Raw genomic sequence first — 19910 nt, 5'->3', positions numbered from 1 at the left:
AAGTCATACCAGAGGAGAGGGCAGCTTGTGCAGAGGGACAGTGAGTAGACCAGACAAACTGGAACATCAACCCACAAATAGCAATAAATGAAGACTGGAAAGGGAAGTTGGAAGTGTGGTTGTGGAAGACCATAAATTCTACCCTGAAGAGTTGATATTTTATTCTCTAGATAATGGGCAACCCCTGGAGATTTTTGAGTAGAGAGTGGTATCTTCAAAACTGCTCTAGAAAGATGACTTTGGGAGCTCTGTGAAGTATGGACTGGAATAAGGAGAAATTAGACACAGGGGCACTAGTAAGGAACCTATCATGATGGTCTAGGAGAGGGATAATGAGCACCACTGAATGCTAAGCCACGGTCATTGAGAATCCAAATGAGCACTGGAGGAAGAGGACTGGAGGTTATTACTGTAGTGCTGTTTTTTCTCCTTTAAAATTTGATCAACAGAAAAGGGAGAGAAGCACTGGATGAGAAGATGACCAGTTCTCAAAGGCATTTGGCCTTATACCAAATAGATTGTAGGAGTGATTAAAGAACCACGTCTAAGAGTCAACTGTCAAATTTGTGCTCAGAATCATCAGTTCAGTTGTCTTTCAGGCAAAGGGCAACAGCTTCCGAAGCAACTTTTCAAGTAGTCAGTTGGCTGGCCCCCTTCTGTCTCGTCTTTCTTATTTTCCCACCTGCAGAATGAGGGTTAATCCTCCTCATGCTCCCACCATTCTTCTTTCTATCTCATGAGACTCACCAAAATGATTTGAGTCTAGTTATTAGTATCATAACCCTTTGCTAAAATGGGACTGAAAAAATGAGATCCTATTTAATAATAGTTAATTGAAAATATTATACATAAAAAGTGGATGGCAATTTCTGTCTGCCCTTTAAAAATACTTTGTATTCCAAAGAACTCAATAGTGCTCTGTTCATTGAGCAAGTAATCTTCACAAATAGGTAGGACACAGGCATTATTATCTGCTGTATTCAGACTTTAAATGTCGGCACTTTACTATTCCAGGTCCCTCCTGAGACCTGGGACCATTAGTTTCAATCTCGGCCTCTTGCTTTTGTTCTCTCCTCAGAAGGGTGGTATTCTTAGTGTCTGGCGTGAGTATTTGTCTGGGGAAAGCTTTTGAAATGGAGCTTCAGAAGAGTGGAGCCTGGGCCGACTGGTTCCATTTTAGATACTCTGGTCTTCCTAATCATCCATTCATTCCCTCACTTTCTTCCATGCTTGTATACACAGCACAGGGCATGGTGAAGGGGTGCTAAGGAAGGGTGCTGTGGCTTCTATTTTCAAGAAACTGATGGTCTTTTGGGGGAGAGCAGAGAGAAATGATTATAGAACAGAGGCAAGTTGCAGTTACTTAGAAGCAAAATTGTACAATGCATAAAGCAGAGAAGGGAAAAATCTTGAGCTGGGTCTTAAAGGGAGTATTGAGTTTTGGTCGGTAGAGAGGAGGTGGAAATTCTAATCAGGGCCGACGGAACGAGCAAGCACAACAAAGGGGGTATAATGGAAAAAGCACTCGATTGAGGGTTTACATTCTGGCTCTGTCACTCACTGACATAGAGTCCTTGCATGAATAATTCTAACATCTCTGGGTTTTAAGTTCCTTATCTGTAAAGGAAGGCAGCTGGGTTAGATCAGGGATTTTTAACTCTGTGTGTGTGTGTGTGTGTGTGTGAGTGTGAGAGAGAGAGAGAGAGAGAGAGAGAGAGAGAGAGAGAGAGAGAGAGAGAGAGAGAGAGAGAGAGAGAGCCCTTTTCTGAATAATGCCTTTAAATAACTGAAGGAAATGCTAAATTTCAGCTAGACATTAGTGAAGATAAAGATGTATTTATTTCCCCTCCAAGTTCATGGGCCCCCAAAATCTATTCACAGACTCCATGGGTTTGTGGACCCCCAAGTGAAGAACTCCTGGACCTGTAAGGTGCCTGCTAACTCTCAATCTATTATCTAGTACTCCTAAGGGGACCATCTAGCTATAAGCATGTGGCAGTATTATGAAAAGAACATCTAGCCTTGAGAAAGAGTAGGAGTAATGATCCAGTTATATTGGTAAAAATAGCTGCTATCCAAATCATTGCAAAAAGCATTCAGCGACGCTGTGACAAGCCCAGGTTCCTGGGGCCCTGAACGCTAGCCCGAACCATTTAGATTTGATCTGCTATCAATAGGGAGCCATTGGAGGATCTTGAGGCAGGAGTGGTATAATGAAGTCAGTGTTTGAGGAAGATTGTTCTAGCAACAGGGGAAAGAGGGAGTGATGGGCAAGGAAGCCAAACGCCAGAACGAACAGATCCATGTTAGCTTCTGGATGGTCCCGTCACCTTATCGTTCTTGTAGTTCCAATATTTTCCAGTAGAACTGTGATGATAATTCCTTTTTTTTTAAATTTTATTTATTTATAATTTTTTTGACAGTATATATGCATGAGTAATTTTTTTAAACATTATCCCTTGTATTCATTTTTCCAAATTATCCCCCCCTCCCTCCACTCCCTTCCCCCATGACAGGCAATCCCATACATTTTACATGTGTTACAATAAAACCTAGATACAATATATGTGTGTAAATACCATTTTCTTGTTGCACATTAAGTATTAGATTCCGACGGTATAAGTAACCTGGGCATACAGACAGTAGTGCTAACAGTTTACATTCACTTCCCAGTGTTCCTTCTCTGGGTGTAGTTGTTTCTGTCCATCATTGATCAGCTGGAAGTGAGTTGGATCTTCTTCATGTTGAAGATATCCACTTCCTGTGATGATAATTTCTTGAGCTAAAAAAAAAAAAAAAGGTTTGTGTCAAGATACATATTTAAATGATACTAGAACTACTTCTTTCCAATAATAATAAATATTATCTAAAATAATATTAGATTGCAGGGGTTCAACTTCCAAACATCTTGGTCCAAATACGGTACTGTTATTTTCTCTCATTCAACCTATGAGATCCTTTTATAAAATGAGTATAATTTTCCCATTTACTCCATATTATTTATTGGTTAAAAAAACAAAGCCCTACAGCTCCACATTGCTTTTCTGTCTGCAGGATTGGTAACTTTCCTTCTTTTTATTTTTATTTTTTGCTGGGCTTCTCTACTTCTGGGTTCTCCCATGTGCATTTATTCTAATGGTGTTTGTATAGTCCTGCTGTTTTTCGATGCCCACATCCATAAAAATAATAAATCCTTGAGCTTATTCACTTCTTTCTTTCCAATTGTGTTTCATAATGCGCTGATACTTCCAGGCTAATCTTGCACAACTATTGAGTGATTCTCGGGACCGAAATAAACATCTGGGAGAAGAAATTAAAGAACTTCAGCAGAGACTTGGAGAAATACAGGGGGACAATAAGGTACTGTAAGAGCATCCCCATGTGATTGTGGGCTGGAGTTTTATGTTCAGCACGTCAAAAAATGTAACGCTGTGTTTGTTGGAAATTTGTTTATAGATTTTACATTTGCAATGAAAATTCGCAGTTTAGCATTTCTTATCTTTATTACATTCCCCTTTTTCCCGTGTGCTTCTGTGTTGCTCAGAAATATTGTCGCAGCCCAGTTCGGAAGTTTCATTATGTTTGACTTGGTGGTGAAAGAACAGCATTGTGGTGGAGGGCGAAATAAAACACAAACGCGGTCCTTGGTCGGCCTCTCCCTCTGTCCCCCTCCCCCTTTGCAAATAATGGATTTGTGGCTCAGATGATTCGGAATTATTCACATTCAGCTTAGAATTTTAAGCAGACATCCTACTAATTATGTTCACATAACCAATTTATTTTATTGCTAAATTTGGCAATTTGTATGGAGCGTTGCTCAAAATCCACTGGCTCGGCATTAATCAAACTCCCCTGTTGGCAACGTTAATTATAAAATATGAACTCATAAACTCCAAACTCAATTGTGCACTCATGGTCCTCGCTAAAGCTGTGCACAAAAGTACAAATTGAGAAAGGTTGTGTGTGTGTGTGTGTGTGTGTGTGTGTGTGTGTGTGTGTGAGAAAGTGACTGACAGAACCCCCAAATAACAGCCCTCTTTGCCAGGGGAGCTTCAATTTCAATTGTTTAAACCCTTGGTGTTTTGTGTTCATGTCCATACAGTTTTTTTGGAGAGATTTCACCAAGGCGCACCAAGTTCCTTTCCAGATAAAGCTTCTGAGGCCTAACTGGGGGCACGCTGAGGAGATCCGAGGCTGTGCATCCGGGCCCTTTAAGTAGCTGGAATCCTTAGCTTCAGAGGCTAGATCTGGGCAAGGACATCCTTTGGGGAAATCTTTTTCATTTTTAACTCTTTCATTTTTCTCACCATCTCTTTGCCCTAAGCCCGTTATCAAACATGACTTTGTGGCTTAGTTATAAAAGGATAACCCGATATTATGCTGTAATTCAGGGAAGAGAGAGAAGGAGGAAAAAAAAAAAAACACACACACACACACACACACACACACACACACACGGAAATATCAGCATCGGCTAAATAAAAAAAAAAAAAACCCAAACAAGCCTCTTTTGTAATTAAAATACATAGATATATAATAAGGGACAAAAAGCTGGACTTGCAGCTCCTGGAGTGTGGGATGGATGCATTTTTAAAAATCATTTACTTCTGTGCTAACATAAGTATTTACTTTAATAGTAAGAGCAAGTCATTCTTAATAACAAAGCAGAGCTTTCCAGAGATTTGAAAATGTGTAGAGGACAAAACAAAAGCACTAGCCGACAAGGAATATTAACTGAATTTATTTGAATGTCGTGATTCTTCTCTTTTGCCATCATTTGCCAGTATTCCTTTTCCATTTTATTTCCCTTTTTAATTTTCTTTTCTTCTTAACCACCTTTTTCTGTGTATTATTTTCTGCCTCCCCTTTCCTTTTATCCTCCCCTTTCTTTCCCCTCACCCCTTTTTTTTTTAATTCATCCCTAGCTGTGGGCCATCTGGGTATGGGCTCACATACAGAGGTATGATTGAGGAATTTGGGGGTGACGCTGGCTTTGTTTTGGGGGCATAATGAAAGGCAGGATCTGCTTTCACATTTGCTTGCCCTTCAGATCTTCCTTTCGCTCTCTGGCTACATTGATCAAATTTTTTACCTCGGGGTAAGAATTTCATGACTCATGTTCATGGATTGAGAAGCAATTAACCTGCCCGAAGGTACAGCGTGAATGTTCTAATCTTCGGCAGATCCATGTGCCGTTCTTGCCTCCTCTTCCCCCAAATCAAACACCGTTAGACCCCAGGATTCTTTGGATTCTCATTTGCATCTAAAATGATAGGTCTGGATTTTATTTTAAGTTCCACGTGACGTGAGAGTCACAGGCTCCCCTTGAGTCCTTGGTTTTAAACCTCACATAAGAAAATTAGACACTTGGTACCGGGCAGCAGCATGCCCTCAGAATTCAGAAGCCCAGGATTGAAAGGTGGTTCAGGTAGGACAGCAATAAAAGGCCGGATCACCCTTGAGGTTATAAGCCAGCTGTTTAAACAGTGCTTCACTTAACTTGCCTTATATCCCCTTGGGGGGATTGGAGTAGAAAAGTCTTTTTTTTTGGGGGGGGGGGATCAGCCAGTTCTTCATAGTTTAGGAACACATATAATTCCATAATCCCTGGCCAGTCCAACTACATAAAGAAACCAGCCTGGGGACCTTGAGAAATTTCTCAGGACTGAACAGACTTCTTATGATGAACCAGGGAGGTCAAAGGGTAAAAGAGCCCACTTATAGAATGGTTCAAGCTAGTTAAACTCAAAGATACTAAAGGCAAGTGTTGTTGGAAATAGTTCCCCATTCCCAATGGAACCCAAAGGACCTCCCGCATCATTTTATGGGTGATTGTTAAAACGGCAGATTTTTATCTCAGCATTGCCATTTTAACTGACGACCCTTATCTATATTTTGGGAAGCACAGATTCTAGATGTTAAGTACATTTGAAAAATAAGGTGACGGAAAATTACTTGCCTTGGATATTTTAGGGTAGACTAATTTTTCCATTTGTTCAGCTAGAGCCTTGTAACCCTACAAGCCATAAAACATCTCCAAACAGTCTCTTGAAAGATTTGTGGCCCCCCTCGCTTACTTACAAGCAGTTCTCAGGGGAATGGGGGTTTGGAACTTAGGGGGCTGCCCGTGACTGAACACTGTCTGCCGCCAACTCAGCCCAGCTTCCAAGAAGAATTTGGGGTTCAGCACTAATGCGGAGGCCTCTTTTTTCCATCCTTATTGCACACCACGAGGTATTTAAACAGAAATCTAGTTATGTAGCCTCCTCTTCCTTGAAAGTTATGCTCTTCAAAGCTTAATGAGGAAACAGGAGGCTAACTCCTCAGCCAAATGGGGACATTTGTAGCCTCCACAAATCACCACGGGGAAACTTTTCTGTGAATTGCCAAGGGCGCTGTTCAGAAAGAAGGAGCTATTTTGTGAAAAGCCAAAAGGCCCAACTTCCCGAAGTGACCCAGGAGGAGCCCATGGCACATAATAGGTACGTTCTAGTATTGGTACTTGTCTGGCACTTTATAGTCCCCCAGGTTTTATTGAGAATAAAGGGATGAAAAAAAAAAAAGAAAGAACAAGAGAGAATAAAGGGATGGGGTGTAGAAGGAGACAAGATTTAGGAGAATGCCCATGCACTGAGAGAAGGACCGGTTTGGGACTTCCTAATCTCCCTGGCAATAGAGTAAAAAGCAGAATGGGACACAGAAAGAAACAGGAAAGTGTTGGAAATAATTTTCCAGTGCTAATGGAACCCAAAGGACTTCCTACGCTATTTTATGGGGTCAAAACAGCAGATTTTTAATCACAGCATTGCCATTTTAACTGATGACCCTTAAATATATTTTGGGAAATACAGATTCTGGATGTTAAGTCCATTTAAAAATTAAGGTGATGGAAAATTCCTTGGGAGAATGAAACCCACAGGGAGTTAGGGGTGCAGAGGATCACAGGCGTTCCTTTGAGACCCACTAGGCAGGAATTCTCCGTCTCTGGCTTTTTTGATGAATGAGGCTCTGCCATTTTTTTGCCCTGTAGTAGAATACTGAAGATATCCATCTCGGAATAGGAGAGAACCTATGAAGTTGTCCACCAAGGATCTAAAAGGGTTCATTTTTCTTTATTGATTTAAATTTCTTGACCCAAACTCTAAGTGAAATTGGAAGGCACAGTGTTGTTCTCTGTAGTTATCAGCATGAGGGAAGCAGGGAAATTGGTATCTAACTGAGCACTGACAGCTCTAAACCAACTTCTTCATCACTTCACTCTGGTTTTTTCCTCTGTCTGGCTGCTTCGGATGTGGGCTCCTGAAACCGTGTGTGCATTTAATGTCTCCCTTACAGAATATGCCCTTAATAAGCTATACCAGGAGAGGCAACTAATGTGTCGATAGAGACAACGCAGAGTTGTTTATCCGGTGTCATTTCTTTTTGGTTTGTTTTTTCTTTAAAGATTGTGGCCTTTTGGTGCAGAATACCAATAATCCAATATCGCCTTTGCAAAAGACAGAAAATGTAAGCATTAAGCCCCTGACAATGTCATATAAGATTTCCTTTGCCAGCTTTTGTGAATTTAAATTTAGCTGTTGTGATAATGCATAAACATAGTGTTTTGCATTTAATAATGAGTTTTATATTGCACCAGCTGACAGTCTTTAAGTGTCCCGATTTTATCGAATGTTGGCACAGTAAAGTGATAGTAGAGCGGCACTTTATTGACGTGTGGCTCTCTGATTGGTTTAGAAAGTAAACCAATTAACTAAAAACCAAGAGCCAATAACAGGGGCCCAATGGGAGTACAATTGACTAATTAAAATATAGTTTGTTAAAATAGAACTCAGCTGTAAATGTTTGTAGTGGCCCTGGGGTTATATTCAGAGAGTACCTTGTAAATAGTTCCACTATTAGTTGTAAAAGAAATTAAGGTTTTCCAGCCTGCATGAAGCCTGAAAGAGTCACTTTGATGAAAATAGAGGTCACTTTAGGGTACCATATAAATTAATTACAAAGTGCTGCAATAGGCAATGAAAAGACCACCTTCCCCTCCCCACCCTACATTATCTAGCTCGTTTTTCTCTAGGGACATATGGTCATGAGCCACAGGCAATGCAGAATCAGTTGAGAACTATTTAGCCAGTCCAAAATCCCTGACTAGTTAAATATCTTTGAGTGTTCTATTATACCATGACGCAGATGAATTCAGTTGATATATTTAAGATCTATTTAAGGGATAAAATGTCCCCTCCATCCAACATCACTTGCAGCATGTTGTGATTCTTGAATCTTTTATTATAGGAGCATAGATCTAAAGCCGAAAAGAACCTCAGAAGCTTTTGAGCCCCATCTTCTCATTTCCTGCTGAGGAAAATGGAGCCCAAGGAGACTGAGGAGCTTGTCTAGAGTTGTTTAGATAGGAGGCAATGCAGTTGGAATTCCCAGGTCTCCCTGCTCCATTGTCAGCATTATTTCCAATGTAACCTAGAGGCAAAACTACATATTTTTAATGTGAATCTTGTTTCATGTTCCATTGACAAGTACAACCACTCAAATATTTGAACAAGAGTATAAGAAGAAAATTAGTAAGCAAGATGAAATTGTTAAAAAGAGATTGTAAATGATTGTACAGCTTTGTTAACCTCATCCTGAAAGATGTGAATATTGACTCTAACATTGTGGTATCAGCCTGATTCTTCTTTCTATAATCCTTTTGAAAAATCCCATTTTCTGATGGAGGGTTGACTCAAATAGAGTTGGGTTTTTTTTTTCCTGAAAAAAAAAACATGCAATTTTTTAAATTAAAAAATGAAAATGTAAAACATCACTATAAATAAGGCAACCCTCAAATTGTCCACTTAAAAATAAGGAAATATGAGAGTAATACGTGCTCATATGCATCTAATATTTGAATGTACTTCAGTAAAACAAAAGAGTACATTTGATTGGAGCATGGGTAGGTGAGGGGAGAAAAGAGGTCATGGGAAGAAGTTAAGGGAGACAGAGTGAACGTGGCTTTGATGTAAATTAAAATTCTATTGATTTGATTTTAAGTGGACAATTCTACCTTTTAAAATTCCAACTGGGATGTCACGAGTGTCTAAGAATTTAGATTTTCTTCTGCCCAGAGGCGTTGGCTGTTGGCGACCCCTTTTTAAATCAGCTATGGCAGTGTCCACATTTTTAAAAGGGAACTGGCAAGAATCCAGAGAAGAGTGACAAAGGAAGGAACTGGTAGGGATGGTAGAGCCCTGTGAGACTCGCCGAGCCCAGCATCCCACACGGATGGACGTCTCCTGAGGCCTTTCCAAGGCTGGACATACTGTTGTAACAGCCGCAGACAGGTGCTGCTAGGAGCAGGACCAGGAGGAGAGGACAGATACCTGGGTTCTGGGCATTAATGAGAATTCCTCACATTTATATGGAGCTTTCTCTTTCATCAAGCACTTTCACACACATTATCTCATTAAATCCACACAACTCCCCTGGGAAATAGGTAAGGCAGGTCTAATAATAGTTATGTTAATAGTAATAAGACCTCAATAAAAGTGATTGGTGGAGTACTTTCAACTTCATATGAAGCACTTTTCCATTTTTTTAGTTAATGTAATTGTCACAAGGTTCTGTGGGTCAGGCCAATTGACAGATTTGGAAACTGAGGCTCCCAAGAAGCCAAATTCCGTGCCCACTATGTCAGTGACAGAGGCAGCCCTAGAATTCAAGTGTCCTCATCCCTAGGGCACTGTACTTTGCACTGGATCCAAGCACTTATCAAAATACCCAATCACAGTGCCTTTTCTTTCTTTCTTTTTTTTTTTTTTTATTTATTTTTTTTTAGGCAATTGGGGTTAAGTGACTTGCCCAGGGTCACACAGCTAAGAAGTGTTAAGTGTCCGAGACCAGACTTGAACTCGGGTCCTCCTGACTTCAAGGCTGGTGCTCTATCCACTGCGCCACCTGGCTGCCCCACACAGTGCCTTTTCACTGGGCCATAAGTGCTCCAAGCAGCTTAGAAGGGCTGGTCTGGGAGTCCCTGAAAGCTGAATTCCAATTGTGGTTCACACTTTTAACTGTGTGACTCTGGGTGAGTAGCGTAGCCTAAATTTCCTCATCTGTAAAATGGGGATACTCATGGCACCAATCTTCTAGTGTTGCTGTGAGGACCAAATGAGATAGCGTATGTAAAGCACTTTTCAGACCTTGTGATCATCATCATCACCATCGCCTTCCCACCCAGGATTCATTCGAAACATTTATGATCAATCACTAGCATGTCTGTGAAATGGGACACTTGGAAGAGCCCAGTGGTCACCATGCAGGTCCCTACAACAGGGAACTGTCTTGCTGTAATGAGCCAGATCTTGGTTGACCTTGTCTTTGGGCATCTTTTTACCAACTGCTCTATACCAATTCTGATTCTAATTGGGGTGCTCAAAGCTCCCATCTATTTTTCCAGCTTAATTTGTGCACTTCCCCCACACCAATACTCTGTTCTAGTCTAACCGGGCTACTAGCCAGCTCCCTGAATGGATGCTCTCTTCTTGTCTCTATTGGGCTGAGTGCTGTCCCTGGTACCTCCAACATCTCAGCTGTTGAGGTCCAGCCTCCTCCTTCACGAAATCTGCTCTGAACATCGTGGATAACCATTACCCCTCCCTTCCACCTCTGTGCTGGCCAAATCGTTATTTTGGGGAGGATTCTGACCAACAAAATACCTATAACTTGAGAACGCTATCTAGAAGTATCCGACTAAGGAGGACTCTGGGTAATTTATGTATGTCTTTGGCTGCCCAGATTCTACTATATTGTAAACTAATTAAAAGCACCATCTATGCTACTTAATCTTTGTTTTCCCACAATGTAACACAATGGCTTGCATATAGGAGTTACTCATTTCAAATGTGTTGAACCAATTTTTAGATTTTAGGTTAAAAAGATTTTTTTTTGATAGGCGTTTAAAAATAGTACTGCTTGCACTGTACCAATAAGGCTGATATTATGAGAAAGGTGAATATATGATTGCTACTTTCTCTAACCTCAGTTGCTTATAAAGGAAAGTTTGGAACACACACACACACACATACACACACACATACACACACACATACACACACACACACAACACACACACAGCAAGGGAAGGTGGACATTTGCTCAAATAAGCTATAGATGTAATAAGCACTTTTTTCATTTATTTTCCATGGGAAGTTGAATCATGGGCTGCCAAGAATATGAATGAGGTGGTATCTTACCCTGGCAATGCCCATACCCTGGCAATATGGGCTTTTTGCCTGACCTAACCTGTTTTGTGGACATTATCTAATCCCCGACTCATGTTTCCCACCCAACTAATAATGTGACTATGACTTACTTGGCCCTCACTCTTAAAATAAGTATTTTAAATAGTCAGTACTTGAGTTTTAATAGCCAATATTGCTCTCACATTAAACAACAAATGATTGTTAACGTATTTATCAAGGCTTAACAGCCATACAAGTACATGAAAGATGGCTCCCTTACATGGCTGTGATACTTCAATAAACATGTTTAATAATTAATTGGCATTAAGCAAACATAAGTGTCTGAATCTAAATTAAGTGTTCAATGAAGCATATTTCAAACACAGTTGAAATTAGAGGAACATGTTATTATTTAAAGTCCAGGCTGCCAGTTTGGCTTTTCACATAGTCGGAGGAAGCTCTGTGCTTTTCCAAAGGTATGGCTGGTTCAGTGGTACTCTGGCATATTTTATCATACAGTGCACCAGTCTATCAAAAAGACACAGAGCTCGTGTGTATATTTTGTGACATACATACACACATATACATATATGTATATGTGTGTATCCATTTGTATATGTTATATTTAAAACTGGTCCAGTGTCTTGACCCAAAGAACAGTCAATTTGGAAGGAGGTCTTTCGTGGCCTGCGGGAGCTATTCAATATTTTTATCAATGATTTGAGAAAGGTAGAGATGGCTTTGCAGATGATATGAAAGTGGAAGAAAGAGCTATCATGTTGGATGACAGACACAAGATGGCAATAACTAGACCACCGAACCAAATTTAAGGTGAAATTTAATAAACGTAAAGAAATTTCTCAGGTATACAATATGTAAACATGGCTGAATATCCTTTCATCTGCCATAAGTTTACTTTTTGTTTTTTAATGACTTGCAAGTTCAATCTGAGCAAAGCATGTTACCTGACAGCAGTCTTAGGTTAAATGAAAAGAATCTGCGTGTCCAGGGCTTGGGAGTGTTCCGCCTTATTTTATCCTGATTAGTCGCTGCCTAGAATGCAGCTGTTCACTTCTGGGCTTGAGGATAAGCTGAAGAGCATACAAAGGAGGCCGTTAAGAGTCACAGATGAATAGCATCATCTGTCCACATCTGGAAAGGATGCTAGAGCTCATCTCTTCCAGTCCTTTCATTTTATAAGTGAGGAAGCCCAGAGGACTTGTCCAAGGTTATGAGGCAGAGCTGGGATTTGAACACAGATCTTTCTGACTGAAATCTAGCAGTGTGTCTCCTCTACCAAGCTGCCCCTGTGAGGCTTGTTGGAAGGAGCTGAGGCTTTTAGTCATGGGGAAGGAAAGACTGAGAAGACATAATATCTGTGTTCGGGTATTTGAAGGGCTTTGTTAGAGAGGAATTAGATTTCTTCTGTTTGAACTCAGAGGGCAGAGTCTAGACTGAAATCTGAAAAGATCTAAATCTAGGTTTAACATAGGGAGAAATTCCCCAACAGTTAAGGTTTTCCAAAAGCAGGAAAGACCACATCGGCGGTAATGGGTTCCCCATTACTTGTGGTCTTTAAGCAGAGGTCAGCTCCCCACTCATCCTATATGCTGTTGAGGCAATCCTTGATCAGATATGGGTCCTAGATGCTCTGAATCCTTCCTTCTATGTTTCTCCATTCACTTTCACTAAAGTCTTACTAAGCCCTCCTTTTAAGTGAAAGAGACTCTGTTTTGAAGATGATAAGCCCTGGTGCCTCCTACCCAACTGAACAGGTTTTGAGCATGGGCTCAGCAGCAGACTTTGTGTCCCCTATTTGAGAATCAGGTCAGCTAAATTCTACTCATTTTCTGAAGGCTGTTACCCACAAGGGCTTGGGTCCTCACACCATCAAATCCACGAGTCTTCCATAGCTGTGTGCAAGAAACACATATTTACTGTGCTGATGTTCTACCCCAGGCTAGAAGCAAACATTCAATGAGCTGACTAAATAATACTTTTTTTTTTTAGTACTAATTCAAACATGAGAGAAATCATTCTTCCATCTTAGCATATGAAGTTGCCAAATCAATCCTAAAGACAAAGCCTCCTGATGAATTCCTCTTGTACCACTTTGCTGGGAACCAGGCTCTGTGCCAGGCTGTCTACATTCCCAGCTATCATCCTTGTGCCTCCCTCCCACTAAAACCGTGGATTCCTCTGCTAAGTTTGCCCAGAACTAGGCCTCCATGCCATTTCCTGGCCATCATCTCTGCCTTCTCCTTATTTTTCTGTCTCACCTTGAAGACATTGTGCACTTTCGTTATAATATAAGCTATGGTTAGAGAATCAAACTTCCTGAGTTCAAATCACACTTACTAGCTGTGTGGTCCTGGCCAAGTCATTTAACCTCCATTTGCCTCAATTTCCTCATCTGTAAAAATGAGCTGGAGAAGGAAATGGCAAACCACTTTAGTGTCTCGATTAAGGAAACCCAAAATGGGATCAAGTAGAGTTGGACACAACTGAAACAAATGAAGAATCAAAAAAATTCGTTAAGAGTGGGAACGGCCTTGCTTATTTCTATTTGAATTCCCAGTGTTTCACATGGAGCCTAGCATGTAGTAAATATTTAATAACTGCTCTACCTTTGTTTGCAACAGAAAAAGAGAGATGAAGTCCCCAATTCAGAAGTGTGCTCCTACCTTTAGCCACCTTTTAGTCAGTAGCTTGGGCATTACCTATTTGGATTTGTGGGAGGCTTATTCTCATGTTCAATATTGGCTATATATAATCTGCTCAATGATTTTAAAGGGAAGCATCTTGTGGCCCCTAAAGCAAGATCCCTTTGAGAAGAAGAAGAAAAGCTTTTAGGAAAAACCAGTTTTCTTTGTCTTCTCAAGTAAACAAATAAGTTTCTATCCTACACACACACACACACACACACACACACACACACACACACACACACACAAATATAAATATATATATACATATATATGCATATGCATACATGTATGTATGAAGGAAGTAGGGAAATTGCAGGTAACAAACACAGGAAGTTGAGCTTGAAAAGATAGAAAAGGAATATTTAAAAATCCCAGGCATGTAAGCTTATAATAAAACATTGCAGTGCCTTTACATAAAGCATTTTTAGAATTCACAGAGGGTATTTGCTACGGCTTCACGGAATAGGCAGCAGCTTTCAGCTTCCTCCGGGCTTTAGCTTTGAGCCTTGACCTCTAGCAAACAAATTGCAATGTTTTGGCTTTCCCAAACTCCACTGCCTTTTACTGGGTTTGGATCAAACTTATTTGTGCTTCGGTGTCACAGTCCAGCAGTATGAAACAGTAAAACCCAGCTAATGGAGAGAGGCAAATAAAATGCCTCCATGAAAATGAAGAGGCATTGGTAGTTGGTTAAAAATTTATATTATTGTTATTTTTTGTAATCAAAATGCAAATATTTCAGATCTGTATGTTTTATTTGGGGATTTTACTCCCTATTTGTTTGCTTATTTGTTTAGAGTATAAGTAAGATTACAATAATAAAAAAGGAAATATTAAAATCGTAAAAATGAGGAGAACTCTTTCCCCAATTGGCAGTTATTTAGAGTGTTATTGAAGCTGCTTCAATTTCATCTCTGTTGAGGGGGGGATGTGTAATAACTTATTTGACATTTTTTTGACCGTACCCATCACATTCCCAAGTCCTCTTCCCTAGGAATCTCCCCTACTGATTAAGCAGAGAAATCACGATGCTTCAAGAATCAATCTGTGTTAAGAGATTGGCGTTTTGGGAAAGGGATGCCTTGCCAACTCTTTTTGACACTTGACGGTCCCAGAAACGTGACAGATGAGAAAACTGAGGCTCAGAAAGATTGATTTTCAAGGTCACTAGACTTGGTTTTCTCTTTGTCCCAATCACTGACTTCTTTTTTAGAGGATTAAAGATTTCTTTTGTTTTACTTCTCTATTTTTATAAAACTTCCTGGCACTTTCCAAAGTGCATTTAAAGAAACGTTTTGCTGGTGCTTTTTGTTGTACATTATGGTAGTTTATTAAACAGCTCTTTCCTCTCTCACTCACCCTTCCCCATGAAATCGTGCCTTGTGACAAAGAAAACTGTTTGATAAAAAGACGTAGTGCCAGTGAGCAGAGCATTCTACCCTAGTAGTCTCTCTACCTCTCCGTGAGAGGAAGGAGAGGTCTTTCACTGTCTGGACACCTTAGTGATCTTATTCAGAGTGCAATGGAGCACGCCTCCTAGAGTGTCTGCTTTGGTGTTGATGATCTTCTCATTTGAATACGTTCAATTTTTCTTTCTTTCTCTCTCTCTCTCTTTCCACCATTGGGAACCACAGCTCCTGAGGATGACGATAGCAAAACAGAGACTAGGCGATGAAGAAATCGGGGCCCGCCATTTTGCAGCCCATGAACGGGAAGACCTGGTTCAGCAGCTGGAGAGAGCTCGGGAACAAGTAATCATGACTAGGTGGTGGGGGATGTGTCCGATCTTGGCAGACAGAAAGCAAAGCCCAATGCTCCATTGTCCCTTAGAACCTGGTGCTATGTGTCCCAAGTCGTAAATGATGGGGAGTGGGGGCGATTTAACTTTTCTGTCTCACCCTTGCCACTCTGCTCCCTTCCCGCCTCGCCAACAGAGGCTTCCATCTCCAGTTTCCAGCAGGTCTGTTGTCTGATACAGGAATTACCGATCACTAATTACTTGCAGTAGACTTTGCCCGTACTATTGTTATAAACACAACTGGCAACTTTCCCTCCCGGGACTGCTCAGGGAGGAAATAAAATGTGACAAACCAGCTTAAATTTGCAAGTTTGGGCGAAAATGCTGAGCGAGGCACCTTCCACTAAGTCTCAGCGGGCGGAGGGCCCTAGTTATGGAACCGCCATGGGACCCTAGACTTCATTTTCCTTCCTGACTAATTGGTTTTGAAGAGAAGAACGAGATTGCTGGATCTGGAGCAGCTGAAAAAAAGGGGGGAGCAGTCTTGTTTGCAGAGCTCTGGCTGATGCTGCCACGCTGGGACTCTTGGATTTCCCTCCCTCTCCGCTCTGCTAATGCTAGCTGGCAGGGTGCCTTCTTTCCCCTCCTCCTGGCCTGGTTCCCCTCCTTGAGCCCAGGGCACCGGTAGGGCCGTGGGGGTCCGAGCCCTTGCCCATCGCACACTGGTTCACAAGTTCCCTAAATGTCATTGTCCCCGGTGGCCAGAAAGTCAGCGAGAAGGCTCTCCCCGCTCAGGCCGTTGGCTTTTCTTTGCAGATTGAATCCCTGGAACATGACCTCCAGGCCTCCGTGGATGAGCTGCAGGACATCAAAGAGGAGCGTTCTTCCTACCAGGACAAAGTGGACAGGCTCAACCAAGAGCTCAATCACATCCTGGGCGGGCACGAAAACCGCATCATCGACGTGGACGCCCTCTGCATGGAGAACCGGCGAGTACCGGGGCTCGGGGGCATCTGATGTCCGGCAGAGTAGCTAAGGTTTCTGTGGCGCTTGCTAGGAGCTTCACTAGTGTCTCATTCGACCCTCCCGGAGGTAGATGCTCCCCTCCATGCTCCCCGTTTTACAGATACCGAAGTGACTTGGCCAGGGTCACCCAGCTCGCTGGAGAATGGTCTTCCCGACTCCAGGCCGGCCCTCTGTCCCTGCTCCAGGCTGAAGTCTGAAATGAGTTTCCAGCCCTAACTATGTTATGGTTATAGCAGTGGGGAAGGTAGAGAGAGTTTAAAGGGAAGGGAAAAATAAAATCCCATAACCGAGCACGGGGGCGGTTGAAAGTGAAAGCTCCTTGTTATTACAACCTGGAAGGAAAAAGGGAAAGCAGTTGGCAAATTCCCAGAGCCATTTACTTTCCCTGAGGCGACTCGGTGTGAGCCAGAGGAGGACGGAGGGCTCCCATTGGTGGCTCGCCTTCCCTCTCTTTCTCCCCAGCGGAATCCTCTTAATGAGAACTGGGAGGAAAAAGGGCTGCTCTCCCTCAGGTGAGCTCCAGGTAAGGCCTCTGTGAAAGTGCTCTGGGCCTTGGGGCCCGCTTGACCTCCATGACAACCACTTTCATAAAGGTCACTCGGATGAATTTCCTCTTTGAATGTTTGTGTTACTGAATGGAAAAAGAGGGCGTCCCAAAGACAGAAAGCAGAGTGTGTTAGAAAGGTCCTTTGGCTCTGGACTCGGGACCTGGATTCAAATCCCCCCCACAGATCGCTTAACCTGTTCATGGCTCCTTCTCTCCTCCAACATGGCGGCTACCTTTATCCCCTCAGCCTTAGAGTCCTGCCATAACCTTCTGCCTGCCTCCCTCCCTCAAGTCTCCTCCTACATCAACCCGTTCTCCCCTCAGCTATCTACATATGGGTCAGACTGGGAAGCCCTGGCCCCCATGAACTCTTTGTCCAGTTACTTCAGTCACGTCTGGCTCTAAAGGACCGCATTTGGAGTTTTCTTGGCAGAGATACTAGCATGGTTTGCCATGGCTTTCTCCAGCTCATTTTCAGATGAGGAAACTGAGGTGACTGGGGTGAAGTGATTTTGCAAGAAGTGTCAGAGGTCAGATTTGAACTTATGTTCCTGACTCCGGGGCCAGGGCTCCATCTACTGCACCAGCGGGATCAAATTTTCTAATTGGTTCTTAAGAGCCTCCATAACCTTTCCCCTTCGGCCTTTCCCAGTCTGGTCCCCCCTTCCTCTGTTCCACTTACTCTCCCATCCAGCGCCTTTGGTCTTCTTGCAGTTCTTCACACAAGACATTCTCTGTCTGGACTCATTGTGTTTTGTCTGGCTCTCCCTCATGGCTGGAATGCTCTCCCTGGTCCCCTCCGTCTCCTCCCCCCTGGTCCCCTCCGTCTCCTCCCCCCTGGTCCCCTCTGTCTCCTCCCCCCTGGTCCCCTCTGTCTCCTCCCCCCTGGTCCCCTCTGTCTCCTCCCCCCTGGTCCCCTCTGTCTCCTCCCCCCTGGTCCCCTCTGTCTCCTCCTCCCCTGGTTTCCTTCTAGTCCCAGCTAGAGAGAAGCCTTTCCAGATCCCCCTTATTCCTGTGCCTTCCCTCTGCTATTATTTCTACTTTATCTTGTTTTTTGCTGTCTCCCTCCTTAGGCTACAAACTCCTCCAGAGCAGGGACTATTGAACTTTTCTTTGCATTCGCAGCACTTAGCCCAGTGCCTAGTGCCTAATATGGGCTTCATAAATGCTTGTTGACCTGACTCAATTTCCCTGGTTTTCATTTTCTCCGTCTGTAAAATGAGGAGCTGAACTGGAACTAGCTCTCCATCCATGATCCTGCATTGTTTCTTCTCCCTTTCTATTCTCAGTTGCGCATCATTCATTCCACTAATACTTTTAAAGCTCCTATCATGTGTCAAGTATCATCCTGGTGCTGGTTCAATAAACCACAGGCCCTAGGACTTGAGCTAGTTGAAAAATGAGTTATTTACATAGGGGGACATAGAAATTAGAATCTGGTAAGCAAGTAGACTAGTGGTTACTTTGAGATTAGATAAGAGAATTATAAAGAATGGAGCTTTTTGTTTCACACGTACTTATGTTCTTATTCCATTTTTTTCCTCTTAGATACCTCCAAGAGAGATTAAAGCAGCTTCACGAAGAGGTCAGCCTACTTAAATCTAATATTGCCAAATATAAGGTAAAGGAAATAATAATATTGGTGCTCATGAATTACTGTCACTCACTTCCTTTCAGTTCGAAGTCATCCTGTACAAAAAGAAGTCTTCCATTCTTATTCCCATGCATACATTTCAATAAAAACTTCATTGTGATAACTTTTTTTTTCTTAAAAGAAAGATCCTTTTTTTTGGACCTGTGATTTCACTGACCTGGAAACTCTAAGTGCTTTGGAAACTCTCTGCACTGTTAAAGATATTACTTGTTTAGAAATTAGAGCTAGTACTTCGGGTTCTCTGTGATCCTGTAAAGCACTGCCCACTCTTGTCCCCTCTGGAGAGTAGGGGTAGCTGCTTCAGTTTTCCCCATCTGTAAAATGGGTTTAAGTTCTGCTTCCCCATCTCCTTTTACTTCCTTTAGTAGTATTAGCTGGGTTTCCCATTTCCTATTGCAAAATCAAAATTACCACTACCACCACCACCACTACTACTACTACTACTACTACTACTACTACTACTACTACTACTACTACTACTACTACTTTCTTCTTCTTCCTCTTCCTCTTCTCCTTCCTTTTCCTCATCCTCTTCCTCCTGTTCTTCTGTCTTCTTCCTTTTTCTTCTACTACTATAACAACAACATTTATAGATCATTTTAAGGGTTGCATAGTGCTTTACAAATAGGATCTCATTTAATCCTCACAACTCTGAGGAATAGACACTATCATTATCCCATTTTACACATGAGGAAACTGAGGCTGACAGGTTAAGTGGCTTGTCCAGGGTCACCAGTAAATGGCTAAGGCTGGTTGTGAGCTCATTTCTTCCAGGCTCTTAAGCCCAATGCCTCAGAGAAGGGGCTTTCTTTAAGTGCTGTACTTGGAGTGGGGGCAGCAGGAGAGGAGAGGATCCTGGGTCTGTGATGTCCTTGGAAAGGGAAATCCTCCATGTAGAAACTCCACCATGATGAAGGTCAGCATCTCCTCTGTAAGTGTGAATCTTATGGGCACTCAGAGGTGATTACTGCCCACGATTACCCAGAGGTGAGATGGAGAACCGGGTCTCGTG

General features: G+C 42.2%; 1 protein-coding gene across 6 annotated transcripts in view; it reads left to right on the top strand.

Moving 5' to 3' along the window:
- Positions 1-19910, top strand: part of CCDC149 (coiled-coil domain containing 149) — a 171471-nt gene that overhangs the window by 102742 nt on the left and 48819 nt on the right. For 5 of the 6 annotated variants that reach the window (XM_074275256.1, XM_074275254.1, XM_074275255.1 and 2 more), the window contains exons 4-7: positions 3253-3360; positions 15568-15684; positions 16488-16660; positions 18793-18865. In XM_074275256.1, the coding sequence (XP_074131357.1) occupies positions 3253-3360; positions 15568-15684; positions 16488-16660; positions 18793-18865 (471 nt within the window). The remainder of the gene's footprint in view (positions 1-3252; positions 3361-15567; positions 15685-16487; positions 16661-18792; positions 18866-19910) is intronic. The other variant, XM_074275257.1, reaches the window with a different exon arrangement.

Source organism: Sminthopsis crassicaudata, chromosome 6 (genome assembly GCF_048593235.1).
Source record: "Sminthopsis crassicaudata isolate SCR6 chromosome 6, ASM4859323v1, whole genome shotgun sequence".
NCBI classification, from domain to species: Eukaryota; Metazoa; Chordata; class Mammalia; order Dasyuromorphia; family Dasyuridae; genus Sminthopsis; species Sminthopsis crassicaudata.
This window is presented reverse-complemented; position numbering and strand designations above follow the sequence as displayed.